This window comes from Physella acuta, unplaced genomic scaffold (assembly GCF_028476545.2).
Source record: "Physella acuta isolate Inbredline_101_S28 unplaced genomic scaffold, ASM2847654v3 ptg000537l, whole genome shotgun sequence".
Taxonomy (NCBI): domain Eukaryota; kingdom Metazoa; phylum Mollusca; class Gastropoda; family Physidae; genus Physella; species Physella acuta.
Window position 1 is genome coordinate 207,501 of NW_026732056.1, and position 18,272 is coordinate 225,772.

At 34.6% G+C, this 18,272-nt stretch overlaps 1 protein-coding gene across 2 annotated transcripts; it reads right to left on the reverse strand.

Moving 5' to 3' along the window:
• Positions 1 to 296: 296 nt before the first annotated feature.
• Positions 297 to 18,134, reverse strand: LOC131945848 (uncharacterized). Of its 2 annotated transcripts, none has more exons than XM_059306460.1 (12): positions 18,103 to 18,134; positions 11,642 to 11,776; positions 11,047 to 11,199; positions 10,534 to 10,722; positions 9,925 to 10,143; positions 7,549 to 7,755; positions 4,900 to 5,043; positions 3,517 to 3,651; positions 3,041 to 3,175; positions 2,587 to 2,661; positions 1,963 to 2,094; positions 297 to 419 (listed from the first exon to the last, which is right to left on the reverse strand). In XM_059306460.1, exons 1-12 carry the CDS (start codon positions 18,125 to 18,127, stop codon positions 334 to 336), a joined length of 1,635 nt encoding a protein of 544 aa, XP_059162443.1. In that variant the 5' UTR covers positions 18,128 to 18,134; the 3' UTR covers positions 297 to 333. The 2 variants fall into 2 exon arrangements, with proteins under 2 accessions (XP_059162443.1, XP_059162442.1); XM_059306459.1 differs by having other exon boundaries at positions 17,955 to 18,119.
• Between the last annotated feature and the right edge of the window lie 138 nt (positions 18,135 to 18,272).

Here is an 18,272-nt window from a genome sequence, read left to right on the forward strand (position 1 = left end):
ATATATATATATATATATATATATATATATATATATCGGTTTTTAATGCACGTTTATAACTCGCTCGAAATGGGTTAGAGGAAAAAATTTTGTGTGATTTGTTGTCTCGTTATATTCTTTGCGATGAAATAGGTTAAAGTACTAAATTAGGAAATGGTTCATTTAATGAATTTAAATTTAGTAAGACAGTCTACTAATATGCATATATATATATATATATATATATATATATATATATATATATATATATATATATATATATATAATTTTTTTTTAATTTAAAAATTGAACCCCCCCATGAGAAGATCCTGGCTACGCCACTGATCGTAGCAGCTAAAGGTTTGTGTTAGCGGTTTCTTTAGCTTTGTTGTTTGAGGTGTGTCGTGATTGGTCCAATGCAGAGACGTTCTGCTGATTGTCTGAAATAAATTACAGAAGATGGTAGGAACATGTCGGAGAAATTAGATTTAGTAAAAAGACTGGAACATCTTTAGAAACTTGTTTTGTTTGGTAGTTTTGTAGCTGAATTTACAGGCGAAAGCTTCGAGATTAGCATAGCACAATTTATTATTTGCATCAAACTGAAACAGGTCTACATTGAAGCAAAATAGGTTATTGAGATTTCATTTGATTTTACTCCGTATTCTGGTAATTCTTCGAAATGATATGTTTGTGCCTTCTCTTATTTAAGAAATATATTTGTCACGGTGTTTTGATATGTTTCATACTTTAATTTTAAAAAATTATGAAATAGACAACGGCTGTATTAATTAAAACGAATGGACGTATTATAAAGCTGTCATCCTTTTAAAACATGTAAGTATTTTTTGACTATGTGTGAGCGGCTGGAGTGTTTATCTGTTATTATAATTATTTGTAACTAAGAAGGCGAATGTCGCTTTTTGTGTTCCTTTTAGGATTGTTGTGGTTTTTAGTTAAGTAGTCCGCTATTATGGCGCTGATATGATTTTGATTTTACAATGGTTTGTAGCCTGGTTATTGTGTCTTGTTTATATTTTAATGTTATTATTTATGCAAACTTTGTTTCGGATTGTTGCTCCACTTTGCTTTATGTCCTGAATGTTACTTATTATTGTATTAGGGACTATTTTCTTGTGCGTAGCATTGGTTTCTTTGTTCGTAGTATTGGTTTCTTTGTTCGTGAATGTGGGGTGTCGACAGGGAGGGACATTCGGCTGGAATGTCGAGGCCTGTGTGTTGAAGAGTTTCTGTGTCACGTTTATGTGGTGTATGGTAACGTAGGGTTATTTTTATAGTGTTTTATTATGTTTTCCATATTTTGTATACAAAGTGACTATATACTAGATCTATTTAGTCTTGACTTTGAGAAGTTTCAATGTTTGTTTTATCCAGACCACGTGGTAGCACGATGGCCTGGGTTTAGTCATGTATTATTGTAGATTTTACTTTCATTTATGAGAGCCTCTTGTTTAGGCTGACAATTGTGTCAGCTTACTGCTTTGTGTATAACTTTTTTTACATTTTAAATTGATTTGTCTTATTTTTCCTCTTTCTAGGACGGTGGTCCGAAATTGGGTGTTTTGTTTCGTTGAGTTCTGTTAGTTTTGTATGTCTTGAGTGTTTTATTTTGTCTAGATCTAGATCCTAGTTTTTTTATAATAACTTTTGGTTCCATATTTTGCTAAATAAATTTTATATTATTTGTAAAAGTTTTTGTTTTATTTTAGTAGCTTATTATTTAGACTAAGGTTAGGTTATTAACCAGTCTGGGTTTAGCCGGACTTGCACTGACCGGACAGTAGTTAGATAAGCCTAGGGAAGGGTAGAATAGATTGTAAGGTATCCCCCCCTAGCAGGGCTTACATATGTACACAATGTACAATCTGCAGTTTTGTTTTTTATTATAGGTTTTGTCTTCAGATTGGAAAAATCAGACACTAATATATTGGTACTCATGTCTAAGTTTACCCATGTCCTTACTTTTCCTATGAGCTCCTGTTTCCCTTCCTGATGTTGCCCTAACCTTCCTCACAATACAGCCAACAGATACAATGATAATCACCACGCCACACATAGCACCAACACCAATCCCTACACCATCAGCCAGTCTATCTGTGTACACATAATATACACGTTGTACTTATATACAACAAGTTTCTGCCTCATATAACTAAAAATTGTGTTTGCGTTATATTCCGTATTAGTTTTGTATTAGTATTCGATTTGACACAAACCCTGACTGCGCCGTTTTAGGTTGTTTTTTTTTCAAACATCACAAATAATGTAATATTTATTATTAAAAATGGTTACTACATGGGTAGATATAAGCCAGCTAAAAGTATTTCTTATCAACTTAAATGCTGTGAAAAAAACACTCTTAATTTAATTCATTTAAGCGTATTTTTGTCGCGATTTTTTTGTTCTGAGTTGTCTGTAGGGTGATAGACCGTTCAACGATGGTCACATCAGGAATGATTCTTTTTTTTTGCTGTGTTTTTTCATGTGCATTTGTCGTAGCCGTGGTACAATATGATTTTTTTTGTATTGATTTCAAAAGAAAACATTTAACATTAAAAGCCTTATCTTCCAACAGTGTTAACTTACCTCTTCTAGAAGAGGTTAAGGGACTTATCTGTTGATTGCTTGAACATATTCCGTTACTTGTTTTACATTCAACTTCTGCAGATTTCATAACACCGCATTTAAGAATATTAGGCTGATATTTAAAAATTATATTGTTGCAATAAGGTTTGTGGAATTTAATTTTTAAAATTGAAACAGCAAAAAAGGAAAATATTACACCGCATTCATACGAATGTTGTGCATTAACTATCTACAATCAGCCTTTTACTGTGATAAGCAAGTGACCTTGTACAAAGACAATCGAACTTGATAGCAAATAACTGAACATTGTACGGTGGCCTTACCGTGCCCACAGAAATCTCCCGTCCTACCCCCCTCCCCCCCACACACACACAAACCGTGTAGCCTTAGCTTTCTCACAGAAATCTCCAGTCCTCCCCACCACACACCTCACACACAAACCGTGTAGCCTTACCCTGCTCACAGAAATCTCCCGTCCTCCCCACCACACAACTCACACACAAACCGTCCGTGTTGTTACACAATCTGTCCAGACATGTTGAGCTACATCGTCGTCTACAGTTCTCACCAAAATAAGTCGCCGGACAATCTGATCAGAATTTTAATTAGTTTAAATAAAGTTCTATAATTATTTCCACAGAAATTACTTTAAATAAGGTTCTATAATTATTTCCACAGAAAAAAAGCATTACTGGTCGTTTAAAAAGTAATTCAGATTATCCAAAAAAATTGAATTATGAATTTCAATGGCATGAGAAAATTAATTAACTATAAGTGTCATTTTACAGCAGCTTTCTCTATATTCTCTTTATTGTTGTAACACCTGAACACGCTAAACACGAGTTAAGTATTTTAAAATGTATTGCATTATAGTTTGATTATTATACTGTCAATAGCCATACAATGTTCACGAATTTAAAAAATTCTGACCATGCTCACAGTAGAGCCCATCCCTCCCCACCGGACAACTCCTGCACGTGCCGTCAACGTTGTTACACAGCTGACCTGTGCAGTTGGTGCTGCACCTTTGTGCACAATCTTCTCCGTAGTAAGTCTCGACACATTCTAAAGAGATGAGGTAATTATATTTTCAGTAATTAGATCTTGACATTATTTAGCATTTCCATACAATAAAATATTTATAATTGAGATTTAGTTAATTATAATTTAGTTATATTTTTTAGACGTCCTATCGTGCGATTATCCTTATTTAGATCACTTGATGAATTATTGCGCTTCATAATAATCCAGTAGTAAATATTAGTTTTCTGTGGAAAAGTGGAAAAACGTTGCAATATTCTCAATTTAACGACAATAGAATTTGCAATAACCTAGTACACTAATGAAACAGGAAAAATAAAATAAAATGCGAATCTTAAAAAAGAGTTTTAATAAGATGGCGTGAGCATTGTTTGAGCTGTACAACTGTGGTACCTCAGGGACAATGCAATGTGAAAAAAAATATAGAGACCATATTATCAATAGAGAAATTGATACGGAAATAAAATGTCTAATGAAGAGAAGTCTACAACGTGCTAGCAGAGTTAGTTCTAGCTGGCGGAGAAACAAATGACAGATGCGCTACAAAGTATTTGCAACACAATCTGGCAAACTGGAAAACGCTACGCATTATAGAAATGATCTCCTTTACCACTATCCTAAAAATACAACAATGTTTTTTTTTCTAATCACAGGAATATCAGCCTCATAAACCACACACATAATGCTCAGATAACGATAATATTAAACCGACGACTAAAGACACAAGCTGAGCAGATAACTTGACGCAGTTGTCTCAGATAAACCCGAACCTGCTTTGGACGTATTTATTAAACCACAGAGAGACACTTTTCAGATTGAACGTTGACAAATGAATTGGGAATCAAAATAAATCAAACCAATAAAATTGAGATGATATAGAAAATTATAAATATTATACAAAGACCAATTCCCAAGTGACTCTGTGACCGGATGGTGATTGGTCAGCATCATGTCCTGCTTAGTTAAACGTCAACTAAATTGGTAAATCAAGACACAAGATCGTCTAGTCGAGAGAAGACATTGTCGAAAGAAACGGTGCCAGAATAACGAAACTTAGATAGGGAAAAGAAGAAATTACAAGACAACTTTCGGGAATAGATAGTGCTGACACTGCGAGAGAATTATTGCGGATGTCGGAAGACAGAGTGGAATGGAGGTAGATGACGAAAAGGATAATAGTGCAGTTCCTTTAAACATGGACCACGGGATAAATGATCAATCATAAGTAAAAGATTATATTCTTCAGTTAAATTACTGATATCTAGTACTCACGCTGCGAGCAGCCTTCACATTGAAACCCGCTAGCACATCCAGACCAACATTGACCAGTGGCAACAAAACACGACTCACTCTTGTCCCGACAGTTGCACGTACTGCTGCACCCAATGCCGTAGGTCCCATTAGGGCAGCTGTCGTCTTAGTGTATCAAAGTCATAGTTTTAGCAACATGTTTGTTGTTTTTATATATAAAACTAGTAGCTACATCATTGTGCAACTTGAATTGAATTTTATTCATGTTGTATTTAAGATCAATAAAATGATAAAGATATATATAAAAATCTACCAAGCAGTAGAGAGCTAGACTGCTAACCCTAGCAGTAGAGAGCTAGACTGCTAACCCTAGCAGTAGAGAGCTAGACTGCTAACCCTAGCAGTAGAGAGCTAGACTGCTAACCCTAGCAGTAGAGAGCTAGACTGCTAACCCTAGCAGTAGAGAGCTAGACTGCTAACCCTAGCAGTAGAGAGCTAGACTGCTAACCCTAGCAGTAGAGAGCTAGACTGCTAACCCTAGCAGTAGAGAGCTAGACTGCTAACCCTAGCAGTAGAGAGCTAGACTGCTAACCCTAGCAGTAGAGAGCTAGACTGCTAACCCTAGCAGTAGAGAGCTAGACTGCTAACCCTAGCAGTAGAGAGCTAGACTGCTAACCCTAGCAGTAGAGAGCTAGACTGCTAACCCTAGCAGTAGAGAGCTAGACTGCTAACCCTAGCAGTAGAGAGCTAGACTGCTAACCCTAGCAGTAGAGAGCTAGACTGCTAACCCTAGCAGTAGAGAGCTAGACTGCTAACCCTAGCAGTAGAGAGCTAGACTGCTAACCCTAGCAGTAGAGAGCTAGACTGCTAAACCGAAAGTCTTGAGTTCGAGTCACAGGATCAGTCAGTAAAATGTCCCTGTGTCTATTAACCTCTTAGCTCTGATGAAAACAAAGGCGGCTGGTTATAGTACTGACCACACTATCCCTTCATCTGCAGATGTCTCCAATATCAATCCAACCGAAAACTTTAATCATTTTGATAATCGCTTTCAAATTGACTAAAAACTGTCTTAGACTGACCGCGTCCTCATAAAATTATACATGATTTAACTTGAGTAAATGGGATCAACCACCTAAAGCTACAATACTATCTTGATATCCAGCCAGGTGATAGAACTGGCAACATACCAGATTCTCTTAAATGTAATATTAATAGTTTTAAAATAGACTTGTTTGACCGCTCAGTTTTCACCTATTAAAGGGAAATAATTGTTTCAAAACATTCCATTTTTAATTTTCTGCGCTCTTTAACTATAACACGTATAGCGGAATAAGATGCCTCGCTAAGCTGTCATTTCTTCAAGTATGTTTATACATAATTAAAGGATTTGCAATATAGTCTTCATTTTATATAAAAGTGCACTTTGGAAAGTTATGACCTATGCGGCAGTTGAAGAAGAGTTCACGAGTTTTATTGACCTTGGCATGTGGAGAGAGAGCGATGCTGGAATAATGTGATCATGCTTCTGGGTATAATATAACAAATTTAACTTTGAAATATTAGGAGAACATAAAAAATAGACAACAGGAAGTGGTGGGCCACTGTCCTGGATACCCTGAAAGATAGGTCTTCACAGTGACCTTGACAATAACACTGATGAATACAGTTAGGTTGAATACTGACAAAAGTACCCAGGGCAGTTATATTGAGTACCCACATCAGTGGCATTATACTGGCTTTAAGTACCAAAAGCAGTGTTATTGAGTACTCACATCTTCAGCATTAAGTACCCACAGCAATGATACTGAGTCCCCACTTCTAAGGCTGAGTACCCACAGGAATGTTATCGTGTACCAACAGCCCCAGGGCTGAGTACCCACAGCTTCAGCATTCAGTAAAAAAAGCATTCAGTACAAATGGCTTCAACACTCAGTACCCACTGTTTTAGCACTGAGTACCCATAGCAGTGGCAATATGTAGTTACTGCATTGTTATTGGGTATCCTTATTAAGTATCAATTGAGTGCAACAGCAGTAGCACGTAGTACCAAAAGCAGAAACATTGGGTACCATCAACAATAGCAGTGAGTACCCACACCGGTGGCACTGATTACCCACAGCAGTGACACTAAGTACCCACAGCAGTGACACTAAGTACCCACAGCAGTGACACTAAGTACCCACAGCAGTGACACTAAGTACCCACAGCAGCTGCATTGAGCATGGACGAATATACAACGGCTGAACACCATTTAGGACAGTATTTTCTCACGTGATTTGTGTGTATAGCAATATAGGTCAAATGAGAAATATGCGTCTTTATTAGTTAACCTTGAATAGGAGTTCACGAAAATTAGCACAAACAATTTTATATACGTTTGTAACATAATTCGGGCATTAAGGGGTTAAAAATTGTTAAATATTAATTTAACAAATTGTGTTATCGAAGAATAGAAAATAATGTGTGGGTTAAGTTTTAGAAAAACGTAAAGTGCACGTGTTGCTAGTGTAGCTTTACGCATTGAAAATAAAAAAATATTTAATAAAATTTAACATGCACATACTTTAGAGCAAATTAAGTTAAAACAGTGCTGACAATGGCTGGAGCAAAGCCTAGCCAATACCGCTAGTTCTATCTACAATATTATTTATGTAGACTAAAACTTACAGCCATAAACTTCCACTTCACAGAGAGTCAAAACGTTGTCAGTGTCCTTTGCTGTAATTGTAATTGATGACACGGCCTCCGTGCATGTGGTTGTCAAGCTGTAAACCATTACGTCCGCACTTGGGTTGGTGTCTGTGTAGTTGAACAAGGTTACGTTCTGTGCGTTGTAACTCACCAGATTAAAACCCTGCAGGCGTTTGCATAAAACTGCAATTCAGATCAAATAGAATGTTCTGTATTATTCAGAGCCAGAGGCTAAGCGACCGCTCCCTGCGAACTTTCAACTTGGCGCCCCTCTCTCTCTCTCTCTCTCTCTCTCTTTCTATATATATATATATATATATATATATATATATATATATATATATATATATATATATATATATATATATATATATATATATATATATATATATATATATATATATATATATAATTTAAATTTGACCGTTTATAATTCAAAACTGCAGCTTAAAATAAGCTATTAATTTTTTTCTACCCCTAGAGTGGGCGTCCGGGGTGGCCTACCCCCCCCCCCCCCCCCCCAGCTACGCCTCTGACCCTAACCGCATCAGCTTTGCCAAAAACAATATAGGTACCCATCAGAGTTGGATAAACTGAAGAATTTTTTTACGAACTGAAGTCTATCAACCAAAATTGATTGTCCGACAACGCCCAAATAATGGCCTGTCGAGTCCTGTGAGTTTCCTGATTAAACTACTAAGGAAGTAGTTGCCCTGTGTTCACAATCGATTGTAGCAATAAATTTCTCCTCATGTAGTGGCTCTCTATATTGCTCCATGTAACATATTTACATTAATTTCTTGCACACATTAAAAAACTTACAGCGTTGTGATAAATTTATAAATTTACTAGCCGTCCCGGCCAGGCCCTGCTCTGGCTTCTGTGAAAAACCTTTCTGTTAAAGACCTTTACTTGTGTGGTTAGTAATCATCATAAACCCGGCATTGCCCACCCAAACCACAACCAACAAAAACCAAAACAACAAAACGCAAACATAACGCTAACACAATTACAAATACAAACGAAAACAAAAACCTAACAACAAAACAACCTCAAACACCAATACAAACACAAAGAAAAAACAAACAAAAAAGCAAACGAAAACAAAAACCTAACAACAAACCCAACCACAACTACAAACACCAATACCAACACAAAAAAAACAACGAAAAAGCAAACGAAAACAAACCAAATCCAAACGCAAAACCAACCAAAAACACAAATACAAACCCAAAGAAAAAAACAAAAACAAAAACGAAAAAAGAAAGAACAAAAACGAACCAAATCAAAACGCAACCACTAACACAAACCCACCTAAACACAAAGAAAACACTAACGCGAACATAAACGCCCGGGGCGGAATCACCTGTTTTAGCTTAATGAACGACTATAGTACCCCAACTTATTCATAGTCTTTTGCACTCACTTAAACGAACGCGACTGTTTCAATTTAATGAACAATTATAATACTCCAAGCTTATCCGTAAAATATCTACAACATTTGCACTTGATCAATCCCCGCTAATTATGTAATTATTTTTTTTCCCAACACTAAAACAAAGTAATAAAAAGTAAATTCTTTTCAACTAATGCAATGGTTTTATAAAGGGAAGTAATTGTATTTTCCTAATTTATCAAAGAGAAGTAAGTGTTATAGGACTAAATAAAGACATAATTAGAATTTTTGTAAAAGATTATATTTTTTTTAAACTTGTGTTTAATGAACATGCCGAAAATTATTACTTTCAGTTTGATAAATGAAAATTATTTCCCAAAACTTTCAATGTTAATTTTTTAACTCATAAATTTAGACCATAAGGACTTTAATTATCTAACACTTAAATCCATTGAAGTATGTCAACGACAAACAAACAAACTTATTTTTACATACAGAATTGAGCTTTATACATTAGATTTAAAATAAAAAAAATAAAAATCTGAAAAGAAGTTTTAAAAAAATAATGTTAAAATTCACAGTTAATGTGAAGTGATAAAACGCAGAGGCGTAGCGACCCTTCCCGGCGCCCGGGGACAATCTTTTCGATTTGCACCCCCCCCCCCCCCCTCGAGATTTCGATTTGCACCCCCCTCAACCTTTCAATTTATTTTTCCAACCCATTTTGGCGCCCCCTAAAGTCGGCGCCCGGAGATATACGTTCCCCCGCCCCCCCCCCCCTCGCTACACTACTGTTAAAACGATATAAAATGTGATATTTTCTTTACGGACAATTTACAATTTTGTTCTACAATATATCTATTGGACTTCTATATTAATTCCTGAATTTCTACAAAATTAACTTTATTCCTAAATAAAATGTGTATCTACTACCCAATTCGTTAATTCATTCTTACTGTCTCTGTTGTAAATGACGTATCTGTTGACATCACGTGGTTGTTTAAACAAGACAGTCCACGAGCTAGGGGGCGTGTTTTGTGTGTGTGTACACGAGTTTTCTCCGTGAAAGTCACTACTGGGATTTCCGTCCACAGCCCTTGAAGAATCATACAGGATCCCATCAAAGGTTAGGTCAGTGGACTGCACTGTAGGCTGTTTCAGTGCCACGTTACGTCCTATACAAATCGTGGTGTAAAATTAGCAAACTTATTGTTATTAAGACCGTGGTAAAACAACAAATTTAACATTTTGGAATAGAAAAAAAAATAGATAATGGCCAACTATGCATACAGACATACAGAGTTTCTTCCAGGCTTCACTTTTTTTACCGCCCCCCCCCCCCCCCTCCGAACGAAATGAAATTTATATAATTTATATAGAAAATATATACTTTTAACAGTGTCCGCCCCCCCCCCCCCGAAGAATGTCTACCCCCCCCCCCCCCGAAAATTTCAAGTGCCCCCCCCCCCCCGGAGAAAAAAGTCTGGAAGAAACACTGTATGCATAGAATTAGGTAATATGTGTACTTGTATTTTGAAAATTATAAAATGAATTTTTATTTTTACCGCCATCAATATAAACTGAGCACAGGTGAACATTTTCTTTAAAATCAAGATACACTTGAACTACGGTAACATTGAGGTTACATAAGATGTCGGTGGTCATCTCGTTGACAGGTAGCATGGCCTTGTCGAGGCAGGTGAAAGTCTTATTGTCGCTGTCGGTGAAGGTGATGTCTAAATACTTTAATGGGCCTTAATAATAAGGAAAATAAACAAATCATCAGTATTAGAAATATGAGTTATATTTACTACCGATCTACGTGTAATGACAATTTATGCCACGGTTGATTTTCAGCATCGATAAAAATTGTATAACAGATTAAATTATCCAGATTATTTATAATGCAGCCATGAAGTTAATTCACACATGATAAATGTTTGGATTAACATGTAGACTATTAGTGACTGTTTGCTTAAGAGGAGACACTTTGATTGATATATATGTAGTCATATTTTAAGATAGATTATCTTTTGCGTAAGTTTAAATATAGACTGATCAGTTTATAATGTAATTACCGTCTTTAAATCCCACAGTTCTTAACCACGTGACGTGGTAAGCAAATTTCCAAGTGATTGTGACGTTGTCTAGCAGGGTACATGTTGTGTCGTCACCATCAGAGATAGCACTGTCAGGTGGGGTGATGGTGGTGTCACTGCCAGTCAGGTCCTCTGTATATATATATATATATATATATATATATATATATATATATATATATATATATATATATATATATATGTGTGTGTGTGTGTGTGTGTGTGTGTGTGTGTGTGTGTGTATAGTATGTTCAGACAGGTTTTTTTAATATATATTTCTGTTAATATATGAAACAAATCCATGTTTAAAAATCTGCACATATTAGAGATCGAATCAAGTTAGTCGTTATTCTCAAGAGAACGAAGTGTGTCTACTTATGACCTTGCATGTTTATAGGATGGGAGGAAATCGTTAACTTAAAAATAGGGATGTCATTTATGGACGACAAAATAGATACATTTAATTAAAGCTACTCATTTTACGGGTAGTATATTTGTAATTTGAATCACTACAATATTTCTATGACACAATAATTTCACCTCACACATCGCCTGATGTGGAATTAAAACTCACGGTACTGACAGCTCTGTCCAAACCATCCCTGGGCACACACTGAGTCACTGATACAGCTGCCATTGACGTCACACATGTCATTTGTACAGTGACATTTGTACTGGCAGTTCGAGCCGTACCAGCTACTTGAACAAGCTAAAGACAAATAAACAGGGTAATTTATAAATCCGCAGCAAGCAAAAAACAAAGTAAAGTTCCCTTTTTAACCAGAGAATCTTTGAGGCAAGTGAAGTTGAATTCACCTGTTTCCGAGACCTCGGCATTTAAAGGGATGGTGTTATAAACTGGGTTCTATGTATCTCGCAGCTATGCAGTGGGGGAGGGTTTATACTAGATTCTACCATTAAGTTCCTCTCTAACCAATTCAGGATTTACCAGAGTTCTGACAAGCAAGACGACGTCAACGTTGACAAATGACTTGACATACGACGACTCGAACAAACGAAACTGAAACTTGACTACATTACGACTTCACCCTAAGACAACAAGAACAAACTACATAAACTTCTTCCCTTGGCAACAACGATACTACACTGAAACGTCACATATTTGCGTACCGCGTCACTCGTTCACTCGTTCAATATACGCTTGCGACAACATTCATTCGCACCAATGTTATGATTATCATATTGAAACATATTGCAAGCCGACTTTTATTTTCTCATCGTGAGTCAGGTACCCAATAGAGCTGAGTGAAATCAGGGACGTGCAGAGACTTGACTAATATCCACGCCTTTGTCTGTATTTAATTTTTCTTAAATTGTAGATTAACATTAACATTTTTATGTTTCTTGCATTTCATTAAAGCTGTTGTCAAAAAAAAAGTTAAAGTTTTGAAGTAATCTTTCACAATACACATGTGCTCAGTTTTAGTCTGCCTTTTAATACATTAGACACTGATTTATTTTAACTACTACACACACTACAATGCGATATACAAGCAGGGGCGGAACTACAGTGCCGCCAGACCCCGCAATGCGGGGGGGGGGGGGGGCACGCCATTTAGCGGCCCATAGCCGACCATAATAAATTTTTTATAGTTAAAAAAAATTTCTTGCATTTTTGACTTGACGGTAAACGCTTTTGTAAATAACAAACAGATATACTGCAGTAGTGATGTTATACAGTAGCTAACACATGCTGTTGCGTAAAAATATATATGCCTGAGCTGTAGTGTGAAAGATAGGCTAACGTTCAAAACACGTCCATGACTTATTTCCCTTTTTTAAATGGTTAAATAGCGGTGCTCATCAGCTCCATTTAATATATTTGTACTAAACAAATTAAAAAGCAATTACTTCTCTTAATTATATATTTTAAAAAATACATACTAAAGATTGACATAGTATCAAAAGTAAATATATTTAAACCAAACAATACAAATACAAATAAACCGGGAGTGTTCTCCCCTAAACTTTCTCGAATATTCTAATATAACACTACGGGGGGATGGCAACTTGGGATATAGACTTCCAGACATGATTTTTAATTCATTTTAAATACTCAATTTTTTTTTAAAATAGAATATAATCTCGTAGAAAAAAGAAATGCACACCAAGTGAACGCTAAAAAAAGGTGCATAATACTGCGCAATATTATTAGTACTTTATAAATTTATATGCCTTTTTTGAGAAATCGGAAATAGCGTAAAAAAGTACTTCCGGACAACGGAAATTACTCAAAATTTGAGAGAAGGTAGAGAATTAGATCTTTTACTTACATATAAAATTTCATTTATCTATCTGAAATAGTACTTAAGTTATAGGCTTTTGAAAAATTCAAAGTAGAAAAAGTACCACTTCCGTTTATCGGAAATCGCTCAAAAGTTGATAGGGATCTACGATTTTGATAAAATACTTATATATGAAATTTCATCAACCTAGCTGTAACGGTACTCAAGTTATCGTGTTTACAAACGGACACACACACACACACAGACATACGGACAAGATTGCAAAATTATGTTTTTCCGTATCAGTGAGATGTAAAACGTCGAGATTTGCAAAAATCTCGATTTCTTTTTTTTGCACGATTTCAAGACTTTCTCTATACTTCGTATATACGAGAAAGTAAAAAACATAAAAAATAAACATAACACGAGAAACCATTACACATACAAAGCTTTCACGCTTTATATTCTTTTGACCGGCTAAATATTAGAGAGTAAGCAGTATTACAACAAAAATATTGAATGAAAAAAAAAAATTCAAAACAGATTAATGCACTCACACATAAAATGTAATTTGATTGAATTGAAAAAAAAAACATTTTTTTCAAAACCAAGAAATGACTATCCAATGTTTGTATTCTGTGTTATATATATATATATATATATATATATATATATATATATATATATATATATATATATATATATATATATATATATATATATATATATATATATATATATATATATATATATACAGGGGGGCCCAGAAATTTGTTTTGCGGGGCGGCCCTTTTTTTCTAGTTCCGCCAATATATACAAGTACATGTTCCATCTTATTGAAGTTTTAGTTATTCTATGTAAGCTTATAGACTTATAGGCTTGTATATTATGTGTGTGTGTGTGTACGTGTGTGCAGTGGCGTGCAGAGGGGAGGGGACGTAGTGGGCCCAGGCCCCGGTCATCCACATCAAGGGGGCATCCAATGGGGTAAAAAAAAATTATTTTTTTTTTAGGAAAGTTAATAGTCTTCTTAGTTTGTCTACCAAGGCAGAATTATCAATTTGCCGAATTCACCAAAATCTGTATTTACAATCAACGAAAGTCATCGTACTGTCAGTGTCATAACACTTCAGTGAAAAAGGGGCATCGGTGAAGGGTAATGGTATAGTAGTCATTGATATTCCTCGAATAAATATATGCAGTCTTTCAATTAATAGAGTATCTAATACTTATTTATGTTTAGTGTAGGTAGGGGCATCTTTCGGAGAACATGCCCATAATCATTTTACACACTTGTGGTCATCCATAGAGTATTGAATCCCATGATTATAATTTATACACTGTAAGGGCACCTTTAATGTAATTTTGCTTATATTCATCATAATAGTTTTGAAGGGCATCCAAACAGTAATTATTCCCGCATTCATTTTATATATCGTCAGGGCATCTTTAAAGTAATTTACTTGTATTCACGTTTGTATTTATATAATTACAGCAATAATGCCCATATTCATTTTATATATTATCTGATGATATTTATTATGCTTATATTCATTATTGAATGTCTGAAGGGCATCCATAAAGTAATTATATGCCCATGTTCGTTTCATATATTATCAGGACATCTTTATTATGTTTCTATTCATCTCATGATGTTTGTAGGGCTTCCATACAATAATTATGCCCATATTAATTTTGATGGACGTAACGGCATTCGTAGAGTGATTAAGCACATAGCCTGTTGTTGTTTTTTTTTTTATTGTAATAATGTTCTTTATAATAGTCATGACCGTATGGATTTTTTTTTTAATTATTGTAGGGATTAAATACAAACTTTAAAGTGCGTACTGTTTTGATACACTGGGCTGAGTTCAATTCATTGTAAAGTTGTCCTGAAGTTTCACACGTCTTGATTACCGGCATTCACAGCCGCCCGGTAGTCCCGTCGAGAAACACATAAGCTGGCTGTCACTTGGTTCCCTTCCTCAATTTAGACACAAACCTCCTATTGTACTTGAATCTGGAGACTCTGTTTTTTTCCATCCGATAAGCATAAATTTAAATGCACAGTCTGCGTGATCCTTTACCTCACCCCACCAACTTTCACCCACCCCAAAGCACCTACTCATTATCTTAATTGGGGGCACATAATATAGACCCAGTTTTATTTCAACTAATAGTAGAGCCATCTGTAGAGTAATTGAGCCCAAATTGATGTAATGAAATGAGGGTGGGTTCAGGCCATGGTCAACATTAGTGGATTCCCCCCCCCCCCACCTGAACTGAACAGAAGGCGTTACCTATGTGTTAAATTTGGGAAAACACTTCCAAGTTGTAGGGAGGGTCTGACATAGCGAAGTGAATGGCTAGACACGGACTGATGTTTTAGAGTACCTAGAATCACATCTCCTTAAAGCATTGACCTTTTGACAGAGTGGTTTAGAGATTTTGAAAATGTGAAACATCTCTAGTTCAGGCACACTCTCGCCTGAATTAATTGCACTATAGGAATTCTCAGACAGGCCAAGAGAGAAGAAGCCTATAAATAAAGGCGTTACCGCTGTCCCGCACGGTTATACAAAACCGGATGAGACTCTATTGTAGGGTAAGGCATGCCCTCCCCCCCCCCCCCCCCCCCACCCGACATGTACCCCAACTGTCTCCGCGCCCAGAAGTTTCACCCATTAAAAAATTTAGTTATTCGTTCTTAAGGATTTAGCCATATTCAATGTTTTCATCTTGATAAGTACAATTTTTTAAAATGATTTACTATTTGTATTAGGCTTACTTTAATTTTTAATTGAGCTTTATATATATAGGCCTAATATACATATATATATATATGTATATATATATATATAAATATATATATATATATATATATATATATATATATATATATATATATATATATATATATATATATATATATATATATATATATATATATATATATATATATATATATTATATATATATATATATATATATATATATATATATATATATATATATATATATATATATATATATATATATATATATATATATATATATATATACATATATATATATATATATATATATATATATATACATATATATATATATATATACATATATATATATATATATATATATATATATATATATATATATATATATATATATATATATATATATATATATATATATATATATATATATATATATATATATATATATATATATATATATATATATATATATATATATATATATATATAGGGTAAGGTGGGGTAATTCCACACACGGGGTAATTCCACACACTATATACTGGATACTCTCTATTTTTAATGAGAGTAAAGTTTAATTAAAAGTTACTATTCCCTGTTTCTAAGAGGTCATTTCTTGTACTTTCTGATACTGTTAGAGAAGCGTTCACCTACAATCAGAGCAAGAATTTTAATTTTATATGCATCTATCTTCAAACATCCTTAGGTAAGTACAACCCCTGCACTTTTTTAAAAAATATTTTTTTGTCTTATTTTTAATTGTTGTCAATTATTTATTGATTACATGAAAGCTTAATCATTTTTGTTAATAGTCACAGTTAATGATGCTAGATTCAGCCTTTAATTTAGAACAGGAAAGCATATTTTTTTCAATAGTAGGTGTGGGGCAATTCCATACATATGGTGTGGGGCAATTCCATACACTATAGTTTGGAATGTCCCATGTTGCTTTTTATACACTTTAGAGGGTTTAGCTTTTATTTTAAACCATTTCAAATGGTTGTGGCTAATTCTGTAATTCACAACTCATGATTTAATCTTAAAAAATACTTGAATAGTACTAGATCTAGTACTATTCATTTTTTAAAAAGACTCTGCTATTAAAGTTAAGTAAAAATGCCACATACTTCTTTTATTTCTTTATCTATTATTATTTTTACTGTACCTATATTATTTATTATAATTTATGCAATATTTAGAGCTAAAAATCCCCATACACACATTACTAATTAGACTTTCTAACATTTTATTTTGTATTTATTTCAGAATGGTCCACAATTATAATCGAATAACTTTGGCCTATGACAGATGAGAGCAGAATTCAGGAGGAAGAAATTGAGACTTTCTCCTCACCCAGTGATGAAGACTGGTTGCCCCCATGCAAAATTGTTTCCAAGGGGAAAAATGTTTTTTACACATTTTTAAATACATGAATTTTTAAATTTTCATAATGTGTGTGGAATTGCCCCACTTGCCATGTTTTTGCAATAAAAGTGAAATATTTAAAAATTGTATTTTATTTTGTGAATTATCTTTATATCTGTTTGCTATCATATAAGTAATGCATGTCTAGTTTTACCCTCAATATTATATTGTGGTAGTGTTGATTTTAGATTTTTTACAAATTTTTTAGAAAAGTAGTGTATGGAATTACCCCGGGTTACCCTATATATATATGGGGTATCTTCCGCTTGAGTTTGCCCCGGGCATCTACATAGGTCTGCACGCCACTGCGTGTGTGTGTAACGTGCGTGTGTGTGATCGTGTGTGTGTGTGTGCGTGTACGTGTGTGATCGCGTGTTTGTGGGGGGGGGGTCTATATGCTGTGAAAAATCTTAAAGTATGTTTAAAAAGCTGGCAACTGTACCTGAGTAAACACAGGCTACTTGGATGTAGAGACAAACTACGTGAAAAACTCTGGTTGCTGACATGTCAAAGTCAAAGTCACATTCACAATAAGGAATTAAAGCAGGTTTATTCTTATTTGTATCACATGTAACACTATGGAAATTTACATAAATAAGTCTTCATCCATTTCATTCCAAAGTTGTTTTAAATACACATATGCTAAATAGTCTAAAAATAGAAACATGAAATACTACCTCAATACCTGGCCCGTCGTCTAAAGCAGGGATCTCCAAACTATCAAATTAGCAGTTCGGAGACCGACAACATAATCGAGGTC

Bases quoted from the DNA above. Each gene is read 5' to 3' on its own strand.
- LOC131945848 (XM_059306459.1), bottom strand. From the start codon at position 18,018: ATGTCAGCAACCAGAGTTTTTCACGTAGTTTGTCTCTACATCCAAGTA. The intron at 10,723-11,046 runs GTAATTACATTA...CTTATTATTAAG, and splicing joins AACTGTGGGATTTAAAGACG to GCCCATTAAAGTATTTAGAC. The intron at 10,144-10,533 runs GTAAAAATAAAA...CGATTTGTATAG, and splicing joins CTCAGTTTATATTGATGGCG to GACGTAACGTGGCACTGAAA.